The sequence below is a fragment of the Callospermophilus lateralis genome, chromosome 5 (assembly GCF_048772815.1).
Source record: "Callospermophilus lateralis isolate mCalLat2 chromosome 5, mCalLat2.hap1, whole genome shotgun sequence".
NCBI lineage: Eukaryota > Metazoa > Chordata > Mammalia > Rodentia > Sciuridae > Callospermophilus > Callospermophilus lateralis.
In genome coordinates this window covers 142,465,858-142,485,624 of record NC_135309.1, presented here as the reverse complement: position 1 = coordinate 142,485,624, position 19,767 = coordinate 142,465,858, and the positions used below count along the sequence as shown (strand labels likewise).

General features: G+C 36.6%; 1 protein-coding gene across 4 annotated transcripts in view; it reads left to right on the top strand.

Annotated features, from left to right (window-relative positions):
• Drosha (drosha ribonuclease III) overlaps positions 1-19,767 on the top strand; it is a 117,512-nt gene that overhangs the window by 85,297 nt on the left and 12,448 nt on the right. For all 4 annotated transcript variants that reach the window (XM_076857325.1, XM_076857326.1, XM_076857323.1 and 1 more), the window contains 6 exons: positions 266-365; positions 3,830-3,932; positions 5,980-6,050; positions 10,617-10,661; positions 12,121-12,278; positions 13,330-13,435. In XM_076857325.1, coding sequence (XP_076713440.1) covers positions 266-365; positions 3,830-3,932; positions 5,980-6,050; positions 10,617-10,661; positions 12,121-12,278; positions 13,330-13,435 — 583 coding nt within the window. The remainder of the gene's footprint in view (positions 1-265; positions 366-3,829; positions 3,933-5,979; positions 6,051-10,616; positions 10,662-12,120; positions 12,279-13,329; positions 13,436-19,767) is intronic.

The window sequence follows — 19,767 nt, the reverse complement described above, 5'->3', positions numbered from 1 at the left end:
AAAACTGTAACAGTTTGTTTAGGTCTTTGTCATCATCAGATTTCAGAGATATCTTTTAATAGAAATAAATGTGGAAATAGGAGTGAATGGTGTCTTATGGGTTCCAGCACCTTCTTTGTTGCTATTTAATGTCCACAGACTTTCAGACCCTTTAGTTCATTTCATCTGGTATCTGTTGCACAGATATTGTGTTCTAGCCCCATTTCTGTTTGTCATAGACAGAATTATATGGTACATATTTATTTATTTTTTATGTTTTTTGCAGTGTCCATTTGTACTATTTATTTCCCAGTCTGGAAGAAGGAGGATTAGCAACCTATAGGACTGCCATTGTTCAGAATCAGCACCTTGCCATGCTAGCAAAGGTATGGAAACATCTGAAGCATTTGTACTTAAGTTCTTTTCTTTAGTTCATGCATTTGAATGAGTAACTCTTTAGAGTATATTAAGGATGTAATATTTTACAGACCAGAACTATATTTTGTTTGGGTTTTAAGAATTCAGCTTTATTAGTTCTATTACCTTTGTGAATTTCATCAGCCACTAATGAACTCCACAGTGAGGTACCTTGAAAACTGATAAGGAAAAATTGACAGCTGTGTATGAACAGGGTAAAACATTTGGGGAAAAGGAACATGGGAATAAAGCAAAAGAAGCAAAATACTTTGTTTTTGTTCCTTTATGTAGTATTTCTGTATTAAATTTGTTAATAATTTTATATTAGCATGAAGAATTACAACTTTGAATGGAATACTTCAGTTTACATTCACAGTGGGTACTTTATAGATCTTTGGGAATCCCCCAAATCTGAAATCCCATTAATTAATATTTAAATAACACAAATGGACACTGCAAAAAACATAAAAAATAAATAAATAAATCCCCCAAATCTGAAATCCCATTAATTAAAATTTAGGGTTTAGGTTGTCTGGCTTGCCTCATTGACAGCTGAGTGACTAATAGGACCTCTTTGTAATTCGGATTCCTGCTAGGAATTTTACTTATATGGTGTGATTTGCTGTTTTCCTCTCCAAGCAGTGTTTATAGGAAATCATAACAGATAAGAACATGGAGGGCTGGGGTTGTAGCTCAGTGGTAGAGTGGTTGCCTAACATGTGCAAGACCCTGGGTTCAATCCCCAGCACTATGTAAAAAACTAAATAAACAAAATAAAGGTATTGTGTATATCTACAACTAAAAATATTTTTAAAATAAATAAATAAGAACATGGGCACTTTTGCTGACCCATGGGGGTTCCAGTCCACTCCCCTCATCTTGCCAACAGGGTGGGCTATGGTCCAGATATTCTCTACTCCAAGCCTCTGTTTTCCTATCTATGAAGTGGAAATGGCATTAGTCTCTGCCACACAGGCTGGTTATGAGAATTAGATGAGTTTTTATGATTCTGTTTATAAAGTGCTTGGCATGATGATTGTTCATAGTAAGCACACAGAAGATGTAAATGACTTTTCTGGAGCTAGTTATTTTTATTGCTGTTACAACTGTTCTCATGATACATTTTTTTATTCTTGTAGACCTTTGGGTTTATGCAATAGTAGGCAGAGCTGTGACTCTTAAATCCCCAAATACCAAGAATTCACTGGAAAAGCTTCTATGAGTATTCTTTGATTTTTTTTTTTTTTTTTTTTTTTTTAGCTTAAGTAATTTCCCCTTTCATTTTGATATAAAAGTTGGGAATTTGACAGAAAAGGCTAGACAAAACTTGCCCTAATTTTATGACTGCTTTCTTGATTTGATAGTTCCAAAGCATTAATTATTTTCAAAATGTGGTTAATTTTAGCCCGTGATTTTTGTGCTAGCAAGAATGCATGGTTTTATTTTATTTAATCCCATCATTGTCACAGTTGCAATGGCAGACTTTGAGCCAGCAACTTTCGTGGCATTTGAGAATTTAAATAGGGATGTCTTAATGAAAAAGTGTAGGCAACAAGATAAGTAGCCTCCCAGTGAATGAAATTTCACAGTGTCACGTATGACTGCTTTAAATGCAGTTGGAAGTACATATTAACAAGTAGATTGTCATTGCCCCCCATTAAAGTTTTCTTTTTCTATTTTAGGATGTAATGGAATTGCATAATTATTCAAACATATGTAGGAATGACAGTAGGAAGGATATTTTTGAAGTGTGGCAAATGGTCATAGGACAAAAGCAGAAGTTATTACATTGGGTACAGTACAGAGCCATGAGTAGTGCAGGGTGGCCAGTTTCCCTTTTCAGGGATTTATATTCTTCCTCCACCAAACCCAAGTCTTGACATTTCCATACCTCTGGGCTCCAGCAGAACACACTGGTGATCCCACCTTCTTCTCTAGACCAGTGGTCCTTAACGATTTGGGAGTTGCAGAATTAGAAGCTTGCTGACCTCTTGAGAGTCTAATGTAAGCCTGAGGTCAGCTTTTCAGATGCTGAACATTTTGGTACACACAATAGCACACCACTCCTTGCTTTTCTTCTTTTTCTTTTGGTTGTAGGGATTGAATCACCAGGAACCAGCATGCATAAGTATGCTAAGCACACACTCTACCACTGAGCTACACTCCCAGCCTATATACTCTCTTCTTTTTAAAAGTTCTACCAATGCCTACATGGAAAAATAAGCATAATAGAGTAGGGACTCTGGGAAGTTGGAAAATTCATAGCACTCCAGAATAGTTGTTTTATAAGATGAAATGAGGTTTGCAGTCTGTTCTCAAGCAAGGCTCCAGAGATAACAAACAATTGGATTTTCCCAGTCAAATTGTGAAACAGATGAAATTTACATATTTTAGTATAAATTTCTGCACTTTGGGATCAATTTTTTTAAAAAGGTGTTTCTGCTGTAACGTTTGTGATAGTGAAAACTCTCATTCGAGGATGCTTTATACTTTGAATTCCCAGCAAAACAAAATATTGATAGCATAATATGCCTCTTTGTTGTCTGTCATTTTCCATTATAAATGTATTTGTATATTTAATATACATCTGGAGACACACAAAATCTGAGTGTCTTATTTTAGGACTGATGAATCTCATATTGTCCTAGGTTTGTTCATTGACTTGCAACTTGTTCCATACTATGTGGCATGTTATTGCTTAGTAAGTATTTATAGAATTGAATTACATGGTAATGGAAAGCGATTTATTGCATGTCTCTGAAATGTTTGTATCATTCTCCTTTTATGAAAAGTATTATCATTTCATTCTCAGGAGTTTTATAAAAATATTCATCTATGTCTAGTTCTAAAAGGACTTATATTTAATTAAATGTTAGGATATGAACTAAGTAGCTTTAAAAATAAAAAGAAAACATAAGTTAGACAGTATAATGAATCCAGGGTAAAGTTAGTATACAGTGATATATTCTTAAGTTCTATAGCTAGTGTGGGGCTACAAATTTGGCTTTAAACTTTTCTGAGTCCAAATAAAAAAAGAAATACAAATCCACCGAAAAAATATTCCTAGATCCCTTAAGATAATTCATTGCTCAAAAGATCTCTCTCAACCATAGAGAAATTTCATAAAGGGGCACAAGTACAAAGATAGAGGGCCTTCAGATCCCTGCCTTGTTCTAAACATGGATTTAGAGTGATAAGATCTGATCAGTTCAGAACCCTAAGTGCACTGTTGGAGTTTGGGTAAAAGTTGAGTTAGTCTGAACTGAATCACGTATAAAGGCCTCCTGATGGATGGTGGACTAAGCTCTCTTAATGTACTGACATATGACCAGTGGATTGTAGCCAGCGGCCCTCTCCCCTGGAGATACTGAGTTATTATAGTTAGGATTTTGGCAAACTCTCTCCGAACTTACTGTCATTTTGAATTTCATAGAAACTTGAACTGGATCGATTTATGCTATATGCTCATGGACCAGACCTGTGCAGAGAATCAGACCTCCGACATGCAATGGCTAATTGTTTTGAAGCCTTGATAGGTAATATCCCTTTAAAATCGTCCTTCCTTCTTGCATGTCTGATCTATCTGAAGAGCACATAAAACTCAAGTGTGGAAACTTAGAATAGAATTACTTGTTCCCAAAGCACTTGAGATCCTTAGTACAATGCCTGCTACCTTGTCTCCTACCTTGTCTCCTAGAATTTTTAGTTCCTCTGAAGCTTTTTTTTTTCCTTCTTGGTTCCTGTGAGTATCTGATGTTGTATAGATGTTTAGTATTTCTGGAATTGAAGTGAATTAAAATGGAGATGGATTACTTTCCAGATTTAATTTATCTCATACAAAAACAAATTGGGTTGCTACAGTTGCCTCAGTGTTGATTTTGACCACATTTTGAATTACTTGCAAGATTTTCTAATTTAAACATCTTGAAAATACCACATTTTAAAAATCCTAGGTTTGAGTCTATATAACTAATATTTGTTCAAGTGAACCAAGATTGATGTAGACTCCAAACTGCTCACTCAGGTTCTTTATAACTAACGCTGCTTTTTGTTTGTAACCAGAATAGTTAGCTGTTGGTACAGGAAAGTTATGAAGAGTTAATTAGCTGATGATTACAAGTATGCTTTACAATGAAATGTTGTAGTAGACTGACAATTTTTCACTTTTTTATAAAAGTACATTTTATTTTCAAAGGCCTTTGTACGTCTTTATCATTTTTGCCCTCATCCTTTGAAAATGAATATAAAAGCTTCCCATTATAGTTTCATGATGATGATAGTAGCAAGACAATGTTTAATAATTATCCTCAGTCTTTCACAGGTATGTCTATTTTTCACAAATAGGTCTATTTTCAGAGAGTTTATCACATGAAATTAATGTGCTCTGTACATAGAATATTTTTGACAGTTAGTGCTACTGTTGGCTCCAGAGCCAACCAGACGTGATTCAGTTCCCTGTTCAGTTATCAGATCTGTGTCTCTGGTAAGTTATCCTGTCTCTTTGATCTTCAGCTTCCCCATCTGAGAGATGGAGATAGTGTCACTCACTCATAGAGTTCTTGAAAGGATATAGTCCTGACAGCATTCAATCCAGAACAGAGTTCTACTTAATTAAGCTCTTCCTCAAATCACAAATTATGAGCCTAAATTCTATAAATCTGTTCTAATGCCTTGCTCCTGAGACAACCTATGAAGGTGAAGATAAGAATGTGGAAATGGGACAGGGGGTCAGCTCATTGGTATAGCTCTTGTCTAGCATGTGCAAGGCCCTGAGTTTGATCCTTAGCACCACAAGTAAATAACTACTACTCCTTTTGCAATCATTACTCCTACACCTATTAATAAATAATAAATGTATTTAGTTATCAAGAATCCTGGTAACTAAGTATTATAACACCATACATGGAAAAGTAGCCTTTCTAAAGATAGATATAAAAATTTGACTTGAAGAAAACATGAATAGGATGGGGGTGTAGCTTAGTTGTAGAGCACTTATCTAGCATACACAAGGCCCTGGGTTCAAAAAAAGAAAACATGATCATCCTTCTCTAAAATTAGTTAATATCAAGTAAAAATGTTATCATAGTGCTTCCTGTTATAATTAGTGCTAAATGTATACATATACATTTCAAATTAAAAGTTACCCTGATTTTTATTTGCAGAAGCCTTCATTGGTCCAGACTCTGGTTTTGTTTATCTGGCTTTTTCTTAAATGCCAGTGTATATTTGGTAAATACAGAAAGTGAAATGACATACTCTTTAGTAGAGTCGAGTCAAATGTTTGTGTCTCAAGCTCTTAGTACAGCTTTGACTCATGCCCTTCATTATAGTTCATATTTGACCTCTGCTACTTACAATGTTAGATTTTAATTTTAGTGAATTAAATTTTGTATTTCAGCCCAATATTTAACAACGTAAAGCATAGCTAAAAGAGGGAAAATGTTATCTTTAAACAAACGCTTTTGAACACTTCAATTTTTTTCTGAGTGGTTTTGGCTTGCCTTTTTGCTGTTTGTAGAGATATATAATTTTCTCTGCATATGAATGCAGCCTTCCTTCTGACATTCTCTTCCTTTTATCCAGGAGCTGTTTACTTGGAGGGAAGCCTGGAGGAAGCCAAACAGTTATTTGGACGCTTACTCTTTAATGATCCGGTATTTATCTTGAATTGTTTTTGTTTTTTTCTTTTATATATAATTACAGAAGAATTTATTGCAACTGGTTTTTGAATTTTGAAGAGACTAACAGAAACAAAATACCCAAATCTACCATAGGTAGTAGATATAAAGTATATCAGAACAGCTTATTCAGCTGTAGTGGATGGGGAATTTCCCAAGGCAGTCACTCCAGGGGTTTTCTTTGACCTGAGCCATCTTTTCTTGCGGTCACTTATAAATTGAATATGAATACAAATGTAATAGCACTTAGCTTCATTTCGTAGTTTAAGTTAATTATGATTTTGTGTTGTATAATCACTGGGGACCTACCACATGGAGACGTAGTTATAGCCTTTTGGCTTTTGTGTTTCTGATTTGTTTTTATGTAAATTATGTAGACTAGACAAATGTATTTTAGAAAGTCAGTTCATAGAGAGTTTCTGAGAGGCCTATGAATAAAGAGTATGGATGTTACTTTTTTTCCCCAAGCAAATTATAGTTTAAAGAAAAAAGATAGATTCTAAAATAGTTTCTGTTGTTACTAAAGTATTATGCCATTAATATTGCCAGAGATACCTTTTTAATCTTGCATGTAATAGAGCATACTGGATGCTTTTTGTACCCAAACAAGTCAATTTAACATTTAAAGGGAGAGGCAACTTTGTATTCCAAATTGAAATGTCATCATAATTGAATGAAATAGCCCTGGTGGAGTAATAAAGAACACAGGAAGCCAGTGTTTTAAGCCTTTGTGAAACCTTCAACTTAAGTGGCTGTCAAATGTTATTACTGCATTACTTTGGGTAGTTGAAAAAAAAAATCAATAGTTTTAAAAAAATTGTGACCTGGGTGTTATTCATGTCTGAGAATTTGATATTTTTATTTGTTTTTCTAAAAATGTGATGCTTTTTGTACGTGTAAATTTCTTTCTGATGGGAGAATTATCTGCAGGTGTTCTCTGGCCCCCTTTTTGTCCTACACAAATAAACAAACCTGTGTCTTGATTTGTTTCTATAGCAGATAGCATGTATTTTAAGATTTTCTTAAATCTTAAGATATCATTGTTCTAGCCGTTATCTTTTGTTGGCAAGGTCAGCAACCTTTTGCTGTTTCCTCCCTCCAGTCTTAGTCTATCCTCCCTACCCCACTCCCACCCCCACCCCACCCCTTCCTTGTCCTCTTCTCCCATCTTACTTGCACCCATGTGCTCCTATTTTCTTGAATTACACACATTGTATACTTGAGTTATTTTTTAAAATATATTTATTTATTTATTTTTAGTTGTAGATTTTTAGTTTTGATTACCCCATTTGCCTCATAGAAAGATAGAGAAGTATCCATAGTTTTTTCTATCCCCACCTCCCTTGCCTCTTTATCCTTTCTGTCCCCCAATATCTCTGACCCAAGCTTTGTTTGGTGAAATGAGCATCTTATCAAATTGCTTTTGGTAGCATAACATGGGTATTCTGCAGATAGCTCAGGTTTCAACATGTTTAATATTTAACTCATCACAAATCATGTTTCTATTTAATTTTTATCTTTTAAACCAGAACCTTTAGGATCTTTTCTGTCCTGAAGTTGTTGTTTGTTTGTTTTTTCCCTCCCCATGTTCTTTCGTTTTAAAAATCCTGTAACTCCTGACCCTTGTGATTGGAATTAATTCTCTCTTGGTCATCCTACTACTTCCATCTTTGTGCTCCTGACTCACCTGACTTTTTAGCTGGCTGCCACTCCCACCATTTCAACCCATCTATCTTGCAAGTACAGTCTTCTTCTTAGTGCATGATTTGGCCATGACTTTCTTGCTTAAGATATTTGATTACTGTCTTGTATACTACACACTATAGCATTTAGCAGTTTTCATGATCTGACTCCTATCTGTGGTCTCAGGTTCCTGTCTTTCTTCTTCCTCTTCATGGCATTCACTAGAATCTCCCTCGTGTGGATATACTTCAAGATGTGTTATTTGTGTGCTTATGGTGCCCTGCTTTTGGTTCTCTCCTTTTGTTGATTTGCAAAATTCTTCATATTCTTCAGGATTTCTTTGAAGATTTAGCCAGTACCCCCAGGCAAAGTATTCCTAGCACTTGTGTGTGGTTTCCCCTTGGAGACCCACTTGCATCCATCATGGCGTAATAGCTCAGCACTTCACAACTAGATCATTACAATTTCATCCATTTCTTGTAATCTGAGAAAGTGGCAGCTGTGCCATAGTTTTGAATAATTTTTTTCTATTTATGGGACCTATTATAGCTTACTGTCCATACTTATTTGCCTTCATTCTTCCCCACCAGGCCTCTTTATGGACAGGAATAGTATCCTATTCATCTTAGGAACATAATGCATAGTAGGTGTTCAATAAAAATATGTTGCATTGATGAATGATTCATCAGTCATGAATAATTTTCAGAAAAGCAAACAGAAGTTAGAGATCTGCCTGAGGTCCTTGGGCTAATAAATGGCAGCACTGAGATTCTAGATCTGTTCCAGCATATATGCTCTGACAAGGTACAACAGAACCTCATCTCAGCGTGTGGGATAGATGAAAGGAAATAGACATAGTTGAAATAGTCTGCCTGTGAAGTTTTAGGCTATTACTTCAAGATAGATGGCAGCTGACTTAAAAGGAGAAATCACAGTATTTTTGAAAACGTGAAGGAGCAAGTAGAAAGATGAATCCAAATGTCCCTGAGCATCTTGAGCTTTAGAGATTGTGGTTTGGTAGGAAGACAGCTGTTTATCACTATTGTTGATATATTGTTATTAATAGTATTTTCTGTGGGCAGGCACCGGCTTTAGTGCTTTGAGCATGTTGTTCATTGAGGCATCAGAGAACACTTTGAAGAAGGTACTATAAATAACTGGCTTATACCTGAGGAAATGGAAGCTTAGAGAGGCTGAGTAATTTGCCAACATGGAATCAGAGTTAAACATAGGCAGCCTGACTTAAGCCTACAGCTCTCCCTAACACCATACTTTCTAGCTTAAGATGAAAGGTGAAAAATTATCATCTGGTCATGTTGCATATGAGGTAAGAAATACAAGACATTTAGCCTTCTGGACTCAGGTGAAGAGTTCAGTGCTGTAGCAAAAATGAACCCAGGAATCCAAACTGAGGCAGTAGTTACAGCAATAAGAATGGTGGAACGCTCCAGAAGAGTTGATGGCTAGTTAAGGAAGGGCTCAAGTTTGGTAAATGTCCACTGAGGGGTGGAGGGGAAAGAAAGCATTGGAAGCATGTAGGAAGTTGTGAGAAGGAAGTGACTTTCCTTATGATTTACAGTGTGGGAATTCAAGGGCAAGGTTACAGATTTGATTAAAGTGGGGGGGGGTCTTCTCAAGTGCCTTAACAATTTGATTTGTAAGCCATTTTGTTAATATGGGCAAATAATCCCTAATTGTATTTTGTTAAGATGCAAGTTGTGTCAAAATACTGATTTTTTTTAAAACGGAGAGAGAGAGAATTTTTTTAATATTTATTTTTTCAGTTTTCAGTGGACACAACATCTTTATTTTTTTTTTTTAATGTGGTGCTGAGGATCGAACCCAGCGCCCTGCGCATGCCAGGCGAGTGCATTACCGCTTGAGCCATTTCCCCAGCCCAAAATACTGATTTTTAAAATTTCTGCCTCATCTTACAATTCTAAATCACCTCGCTTCATTTAAAAAATGCTTTTCTCTCTTTTAAAAAAAGTTTTTTGGGGCTTGGGTTGTGGCTCAGTGGTAGAGCATTTGCCTCACACACGCAAGACCCTGGATTCAATCCTCAGCACCATATAAAAATAAATAAGTGAAATAAAGGTATTGTGCCCAACTACAACTAAAAAATGAATATTTTTTTAAAGAAGGTTTTTTTGGTCATTTCTTTCAGAAGCCTAATGTTAAGGCCAGAAAGTAGATTCAGAGGTTCCCTAGAGTCAGAACATGAAGGAAAACCACTTATCCTGAGGAAATCTTCATTATACTACCTATGGATTTAACTCAACAAATGAAGTAATATACTAAGGTTTTCCATAAAATTCATTACCAGATTTCAGATGAACATTGTGTGACCCACAGTAAGAACGTGATATCATAAATGCCAGAGCTTATGAGCTAGATCTGTGGTGTTTCCCACTCTATTTTAAAACAGCTCAAGTGATAATGAATTGGTGCCTAAAGTAAAAGACATTTGAGATGAATTTTGCCTACGAAAGGCATGGCTGATACACATTCCTGGGGAATCACCAGGAATGAGAGATAGGAGAGATATGATTAAAACAGCAGCTTAATCCAGTGTATAGGTTAAGCAAATGTGTAACTTAGTTTTCAAAGGTGTTTTTGACTTCTGGGGTTGGGGGTGGCTCTTTTCCTCCCCAGCATAATAGTCTAATTAGAGTCACTACAGGCAGTTAGAGTAGTGAATACACTTTAAAAAATTAGTTTGCTAGCACTATTGAATTTGCAATAAGTGGAGTCAGCATCTGAAATAGTTCAGTATTTCAAATAATGACATTTTATTTAGTACTCTAAAGTGTGTTAAATGACCCCCTTGAGCATTAAAGACATCACTCCATTTTCCAGGACCTGCGTGAAGTTTGGCTCAATTATCCTCTCCACCCACTCCAAGTAAGTATGACCTTCCTGTCTGCAGTGAGCTTTATAGCTGCAGCCATTCGTTTTACTTTCCTTTGCCTTTTTCCCCTCATGCTTTTATCCTTTAATTCCCTTCAGTGACATTATTCTAAGCTGGGGTTTGGAACAGGAAAACTTGAGAACAAATTGTAAGGTGCACCCACGTGTGGCAGCCATGTGGTCTGGGCAGCACAAGGCAGGAAGAGCTTCTGTGTAGTAATAGAACCCCCACCCACAGCAATAGGTTTGATTCATAGCCAAATGTGTTGACACCTATATGTCTACATGCCTGCTATTGTAGGGGAAGTACTGTGGAAGCAAGTCTGGGCATATTCAAAAAGTAGAACAAATACTAAATTAACATTGCTAACTTATAACCTAATTTGGATCTTAGAAATTGAGAGGTTTGAATCATATTGCATAAAATTTACTGCAAATTTAAACTTTAGTACCATATGATGGCTTCTTACTCAAGATGGAATTTCAACAATTTACACATGGTGACACCCTTTCCTCGGTTGGTTTAAAAATTCTTACTATTCTTTGCTTTTATTTCTTTTATACTTTGGGATATATGCATTTGTGTACTCATCTATATGCATTTTCATATGAATATATGTATAAAATAAATTAAATAAGACTAATCAGTACTAGTTGAGCTCTTATGAGAGAGGCTTTGTAGTAGTAAATGACATTAATTTAGAGTTTTAAAAAAATATTTTATTAATCATATGAGGTTGCCCAAAGTTGTTGAAAATGTTCATTTTAATTATACTTTTCATATTTGCTCTCTGCCAGTTGTTAAAGGCTCATTGTTATGTGGTATACCACCTGTCGAGTGGTATAAAAATCTCCAGTGTAAGCTGAATTCAGTTTTAATGATGCTCATTTGCCCAAATAGTTGGGTCCCTAGAAGACATAGCAGTCAAGAAACTCTTAAAGCACTGGCCTCAAAGCAGTCCCCAGAACAGCAGCATCTGCATCACCAGGATCTTGTCAGGAAGGCAGATTCTCAGTCCTCACTTCAGATACAAAATCTTTCACTCCAGGGTGGGGCCCAGCCATCTGCCTTTAACAAGCTCTGCCAGTGTTTTCAAGAGTGCTAAAGTGGGAGAACCGCTGCTTTACTAGATATATATATTCTCTACCAGCTGTTCTTCAGCTTGCAGCTTCCTTGGAGAGTTAGTCTAATACTTGGGATTTTGAACTATCTGTGTACAGTACTTGGCCTTGAAATTTGATAGAAGATTGGAAAATATTATTTGAGCCTTCTTTAAATATTAGGTTTGTTTGCCATTTTAAAAGATGAGAAAGAAGCTTCCATGTTTTATTGGCATTTCAGAAATTTCTACCCACAGGAGAAGGAATTTTATAAAACACTGTCCTAGAATTGATAATTGCTCTTCTAACTAAAATCTGCTCAAGATTCTTACTTATTTCTGTTTTTCTGTAGCTACAAGAGCCAAATACTGATCGACAACTTATTGAAACTTCTCCAGTTCTCCAGAAACTTACTGAGTTTGAAGAAGCAATTGGAGTAATTTTTACTCATGTTCGACTTCTGGCAAGGGCATTCACATTGAGAACTGTGGGATTTAACCATCTGACCCTGTGAGTTAAAAGTCCTCATGTAGTCCCAACGTGACCATTTACCTGAGACAGTTCCAAACCTTTCTGTATGCCTTTCACAGGAGTTGAAATTTCAGACACATTTCCAGGACAGTCATTGTGAGACATGAGCCAGCAGACAGCGGTGTGGACTAGGGCAAATGCTCTAATTCAGTATTTTTGGTCCCATTATCATGCATCTTGTTCCTTCATGAAATTTAAGGAGGACATGAAGGAAATAAAAACTTTTTTCATGCAGGGACAGATGTTAAATATTTTAGGCTTTGTAGACCATGTGGTCTGTGATTTGACTCTTTCATGACAGCCTGAAAGAGGCCATGGATTATAAAAGAATGAGTAGGGCTGTCTTCCATTGAACTTTACTCATAGAAACAGGCTGAGGGGCTGATTTTGGGCTTCCCATCCCTGCTCTAGATGAACGATTTTGATGATGAACTAGTAAAATGATTAAGAAAACAAGCAAAAGTTCATTTTTTGCTTTTTTAATACAATTTTTTTTTTTTACTCATGTCCCCCAAATCAAGTATTCTCAACTCGGTAAACTTTAAAGAGTCTTACTATAATTTTTTTTTTGTTTTTAACATTCTTAAACTGGATCCCAGATTTGAATAATATATATATATATATATATATATATATATATATATATATATATATATATAAAAATATAATAAATTTGATGGAAAAAAATCTTGTGCCTTTTAACTTTCTTTTGTTACAGGGTTATATTCTGTATTTTACTTTATTTTTCAGTTGATACGCCTCAGCTTCTAACCAGTTACTATTTCCAGTCTTTTTTTTTCAATTGGTTTTTGTTTAATCAATACTCACTTTATTCTTCTTTCAAACTCAACCTGTGTTAACACAAGGTTCTTCTCGGTTGAGGGGCATCATGGAATTGTATTTCATTTTGTGCTTTAAAATAAGATGAATACATTGTCTCTTTAGGTCATGCCTTTTTAAAGGTTCTGTTTTTTTTCCTGAAATTCACAAGAGTTATTCATTTCTTCATATTGTTGTTGTTGTTTTTTAGAGGCCACAATCAGAGGATGGAATTTCTAGGTGATTCAATAATGCAACTGGTAGCCACAGAGTACTTATTCATTCATTTCCCAGATCACCATGAAGGACACTTAACTGTGAGTTTGTGTTCAATCACTTGCTCCAATAAGATTGCTATATAATAGAGGTTGAAGATTAGAAGGGCCAAATATATATTTATGTAAATGATGACTAAGTTCTTTGGGGCTTTAGCATGTCATGTGGCTTTGTTCATTTCATTGTGTAAACGGTGTATAATGAAAATATGCCATGAGGATTCCTTCAGTTTAATGATCCCCTCCTCTGTGCAAGGCATGAAGCTAGGCCTTGTGGAGGAGACAGAGTAGTTGACACCAAGTCTTTTCATAATGAATTTGAAAAACTGTTACAAGAGACTAAAAGTAAATAACTACAAATAAAAACTCTCTCTCTGTATGTGTATATATGTGACTATAAACACAAATTCACACTATAAAATGTAAAAGTAACTCTATTATAAGGTAGAATATGTTAAACAGTAAAAAGAGGCACAGGTAAATTGTTGCATTTGTGCAGTTTAGGAAAGGATTTTTTCTAGCTGTGGAATGGAAAAAAGCTTCATGGATGTGATGATGTTTACATCTTTAAATATGAGTAGGATTTAGCCATTGGGAGTTAGCATTCCATGCCTTGGCACTCCACTGCGACTAGACAAGCAAGGGCATGTCATGAAAAATCAGAAGTTTGGGCTGAAGTATAGCTCTATGACAGAGCGCTTGCCTAGCATGCTTGGGGCCCTGATTTCAATCCTCAGTACTGCAAAAGAAAAAGAAAAACAAACAACCCCCCCCCCCCCCCGAAATCAGAAGGTCAAGAACAACTCAGTTTGGTTAGAGCGCAGTGGAGTGACAGGGAGTTACAGAGACCAGGTTTGATTTGTGAGTAAAGTGTAATGGTCACCATTCCTCTCACTTTTGATTCATTTTATAAAACTTGATTCAGCTTTTTTATTTGTTTCGGACTCCTTTTACTGTGTGGCACCGATCAATAATGTACTCAGAGTCGTGAACAAAACTTACCTAGAGCCAGTCATGATCTCTTCCAGGCACAAGGTGTAGTCCTTTAGAAGTCCCTTGGATTAGCCTGAGAAAGCAAACATTTACTGGGCAAAGAAACTTAGTGATAGTTTGTAAGGTACTTTGTTAGTGCTGTCTTCTGTATTATTTTGAAGCAAATAACAAATCTTTCCTACTTTGCATCATTACAGTTTTTATAAGTATTTTACTTTGCAACTGTGAACTCTAGATGTTTATGTGGGACATAAATATTGCAATTAGAAAGAATGTAGTGATTTGGTTAAGTTTAGATGTAATTTTACAGTGGCATTAGACTTTTTCTAAGCCTACCATTCATTTATTGAGCTCCTACTATGTACCATATACCATGCTGAGTAATCAACAGTATTCTTATTTTACATGTAATTTTAAAGTAGCCATATATTACCTCTTAAAGTTAACTGCCTTTAGATGAATAAGAAAGTGTTTCCTTCTTGAGTTAAAATTAAATTCTGAAGAAAACAAACATGAGGAATGAGCTTGTTTGTTGTATATAACTTAGAAAAGCAATAAATTGCATGTGTAGTATTCTGTATTAGGGAATAGACTTCCTAGGTGTCAAGAGTATCTGGTTATCAGAGAAACAGCTGAACCAAACCATATAGCTTGAAGTGGTAATTCACATTATGGCCATATGGAATGTTCTGTTAAAAATGTGTGGTTTAAGTACACACATCCCCTCTCCCCAAGTATTCTTCCAGAATTACTTGTGAAGTTTTAAAGGATATTAACTATCATCAGCATTGGCATGGTTGCTCCCTCTCTTCTTGAAATAGTATCTCCATTGGCTTCTGTTATTTCTTGCCTCTTTAGCTACTCTGTCTTAGCCTGCTTTGCAGGTTTATCATATTCTTTACAGCTAAGAAATATTCAGTATCTTAGAAATCACTCCTATTCCATATCCTCTTCCTAGTATCTCTCCAAAGCAGCTTTTCTCACAAGCATTTTCACCTTATTGGCAGAAGAATTTCAGCTGCTGTCTTTAGTGTTACCTCTGTTCTGAGCTCCAGTCCTAGTTGCCTCCTCAGCATCCCGGTTCATGTCCAACACTGAATTTCTGATCTTCTCTCACCTGCATCCTTGTCCAGCATTCCTTGAGTAATGGAATAGGTGCATTCTTCATCCATCCAGTGTTGCATGACAAAAACCTAGGAGTGTCGTTGACTCTTCCCTCTCCACTTTCCCTGTCCAGTCCATTTACAAATCTTTACTGTTACTCTTCCAGTATTTCTTGAATGTACCCACTCTTACCACCTTGTCTCTGTCACCCACATCCTCTTCATCAGCCTCACTCACCTGGATCACTGCTGTAATTTCTGCCTAGCTATCAACATGTTACAGGAATGTGATTGACAGAGAGACCCAGTTGGAAGTAGTAACATTTATTCTCTTGGAAAGGGTAGGAAATTTAAGATCCTGTCTACAGAAAGCACAAGGCAATGCAACATTGTGCCTGAAGAGAAATGGGTTCCCTGGGTCCCCAGATTTTCCACTGGATGCAAGCTACTACTTGAAAAGCTTATCTCTGGTGTTCTTATGAGCATTCTTGTTCTGTGCCTGAAAGATGGACAGTCTCAAGCAGAAATTTTTCAGAAACCCAGGTCTCAGGCCTGTGCAAAGTAATTTTTCTAGCTCCCTACACTAGTCTTCTTATGTCAACTTGTGCTCCCAGTAGTGCATTTTGTATGCTGCAGCTAGAGGAGTTTTGTTTTTTTTTGTTTTTTCATAGCAGATCTCCCGTGACTACAGTAGCCATTCATCCTTGGTCCACTTTAGTTGTTTCTCTTCATCTCCCCAACTTTTTAACGTTGGAGTTGCCCCCATTCTTGGTTGTCAGACCTCTTCTCTTCTGACTTCTTCTCCATAAAGGAATCTTACTCTCTTTCATAGCTTTGACTCCATCTGTGTGCTACTTTCTGATTTTTGTGTTAAGTCTTTACTTCTCCCTCAAACTCTACACTCATATCTATTGAATATAGGTATATTTGAATATCTTAATATACACTCAAATTCCTAGTTGTGTGTCTAATAGTCATCTCATACCTAATCTGTTCAAAATAAAACAATTTATACCCCAAAAATGAGAATCATTCCATTATTACAGTTGCTCAAGCTAGAAACCTTGGAGTCATCCTTAACTCTTTTCTTTCTCTCATATTGTGCCTCCCAGCTATTAGCATATCCCAGTGATCTTCCCCTTCTGAGTACATCTTGAATCTGACCACCTCTCAGCAGTTCCACTGTTATCACCTTGATTTGAGCCACTGTTTTCTAATTTATAATTATACTCTCCCATCTGGTCCTTACCTCCTCCCCAGTCTGTTTTCATGGAAACTTGCATTTCCCATGAAAGCACGTGCTGTTGAGATGAATCAATGCATCTTCCACCTGAAACCCATAATCACAGTTTGTGTTTGCAGAGAAAGACCAAATAAATGATCAATGAGAGAAGTATGAATTTATCAGAGTTTATAATCAATCAAACTGTGTGGAAGGGCTGCTAAAAACTGGAGCTACTATGGACTAATGACATCGATCTGAAGAGTTCTGGAAGGTTAATATTAAACCGGTGATCCTGTAAAGTTCTATTTTTAGGAAGAAAAAGGGATGCAGAATCATCTATTCCATTTATTCCTATATAATGTGTGTGGGCCCTTCATAATCCTAGAGATAGGGAAAGAGTTTCCTTGAACTGTTTTTTTTTAAAGAAATTTTTATTCTGTTAAATTTCTTTTCCATGATAAAAAACAATAATAAATTTCTAGTGGGGGGGAACCTTTAAAGGGATCATTTTTAATGGGAAGTCAGATGACATCACTCCTCTGAGTAAAATTTCCCAAGCTCTCCTGTCTCAAGGGTAAAAAAAAAATATGCTATTATAGGTACATTGAATAACCTGGCTCCCTGCTGCTCTCTGTCTGTCTCCTAGACTCTTCATATTGCCCCAGGGGAGTCTTGTAGAACACTAAGGAAGCACTTGCTTTGGGGCCTTTACTCTGCTGGTTCGTGGGGTAACAGTATCCTTTTCCTGAGAATTTATGTATCCAGACCCCTCATCTCCTTCAGGAGTCTGTCCAAAGTCATTGCCTCAATGAGGCCTTCTTTAACCCAAGCAACCTCTTCTCTTGTCTCTAGCACCCTTCCTGAGCCTGGAATCTCATCTCCATTTTATCCTTAATACCAAGTGTATAGTTTACAGTTAATTGTCTGTCTTCGCCCACCAGAGTGTAAACTCCAAGAAGGCCAAGGTATTTGTCCATTTTCTTCATCCTGATTTTCTGGGGAATTCCTGGTATACCAGTGCTTAGGAGGTTGACTTTGAACAAATGATCTTTACATCCCAGCTTAATGTTCTTTGGTTGCTTTGTAGAAAGTGACTGTAGAATGAGCAAGGCCCTGGGCATCTGGCCTTGCCCACCTGCCCAGCCTCATGTTACATGTTCTTTGTCTCAGTTTGTATGGTTCTCCTACCCAGAAGCTACTTTGCTTCTCACCCTTGCTGGTATCTCTACTCTTCCTTTACACATCAGCTCTGTTATGGCTTCTGGACACAGGGAAAACTCCTCCTCCCCAATGACCTTCCACCATTCTGTGTCAGATATCTGTGTTCTTTTCCTTTCTGGCACTTACACATTCTGCCAATGGCACCAGACCAGAAGTTCTTTGAGAGCATGTTTTCGTTCATCTCTGTTCTGTAGTGCTGTCAGATGGTAGGCTTTCTATACATACTTGGTGAAGAACTAAGAGAGTTTTGTAGGCACCTAAGTCATATTGAGAGGGAAGAGGAAGTGGCTCTGGAGGGAAGTGTCATATTGCTTTATGTATAAGAGAAGAAATTGAATACGTGGGATTATCTAAGCATTAAAATTCATTTAAAATGTGCCCTGGATTACATTTCATAGTTGCATAGTGGTGGGAGGAGTGTGGCAAATGATTCATTACTGTGATTGAAGGACACACAACTGCAGGAATTCATTTTGGAAGGCATCAGTAGCATTGAGCCATTCCCTTACACACTTGTTTTGCAAGGAATAAGGACAGTTGCGCAGATGTAATCATGTTTTTCACATTTTGAATGCTGATGGGGAAAAACACATTGTTCTGGAAATTGGGTATTTTCCCTTGAAAATACTCTAGAAGGAATGTTAGGCTTACACAATTGTTTTAGCATAACGAAGCTTGAATGGGAGCATGGAGAGAAGAAGTTCTGTTTCAAACCTGAAGTTCCTGTTTTGGAGGGTAAGCCTACCCAGCAGGGTCAGTGTAAAAAGTGAGAATGTCTCAAAAAAGTATTACTGAGGCCAGAATGCCTGTCCTATTACTTGTGGTAATTTTCAGCCGTAGGAGTGTTATCTGTATCTCTCTTCTCTGCTACCAAGCTAAAAAAGTATTGCTCGTCTGCATCCCTGCTGTGTGCAAGAACTGTTCACTATGGTGGCATGCACTGGCAAGATGAACATGTGGAATTTTTTTGTTTAATTTTAGAGGAATGATTTGGGGTAATGAGAAAGAGAGCAAGGGTTACAAATAAAACGTTTAAGAACCAGTGATTTAATCCTGACTTGCTGTCTCTAGATTGCTTTGTGTGTAAATCATCCAAAAAAACAGGAATCTTATCTCAAAGATCTCTTCAGGAAGATAGATTCCCTGCCTCCTGCTTGGGGATTTCTCCATCACTGACATAATTTGGCTTTTGTATCTGACCTGCATTCTGCCTGCTAGCATTTGACTGTCTTTTCTTTAATTATCATGGGAAATGTAGACCATCTGGCTACCACTCTTGGTATAATAGACCTATGTGGCATATCACTGTCACTTTTAATAGTATATTCTGCTTTCACCCCATGTTCTTCTATTAAAGCCCTCAAAATAATAAATCACAGTCTACTTATTTTACACTAGGTGGCCCTCTCTGGTAGCTCATGTCCTATGGCTTAGAATCTTTAGAATCAAGAGTGAATAGGGAATTTAAAGGAAGAATGTGTGTGTGTGTGTGTGTGTGTGTGTGTGTGTGTGTGTGTGTGTATGTATTTGACTTAATAAATATATATTTGTTCTCATGGAAACGTAAGTTAAGGTTAAGAAATTATGAAAGGCGGCTACACTGAGAGAATAGGAAACATCTAGGATTCTCAGAACCTGAATTTGAGATTTGAATTGTTTACACTGGTCCCTGACATTGCACCAAAAATCAGCAGACCTTTTCTCAGGTTTACAGAGAGCTTAACTGTAGTTTTCTTCATTGTTTCTAGCAATTTCAAATTAAACTGTTCAGAGTTTGTTTGTTTAATTTAGGGATAGATAAACACTTGATAAAATTGAGAGTGTTGAAGACA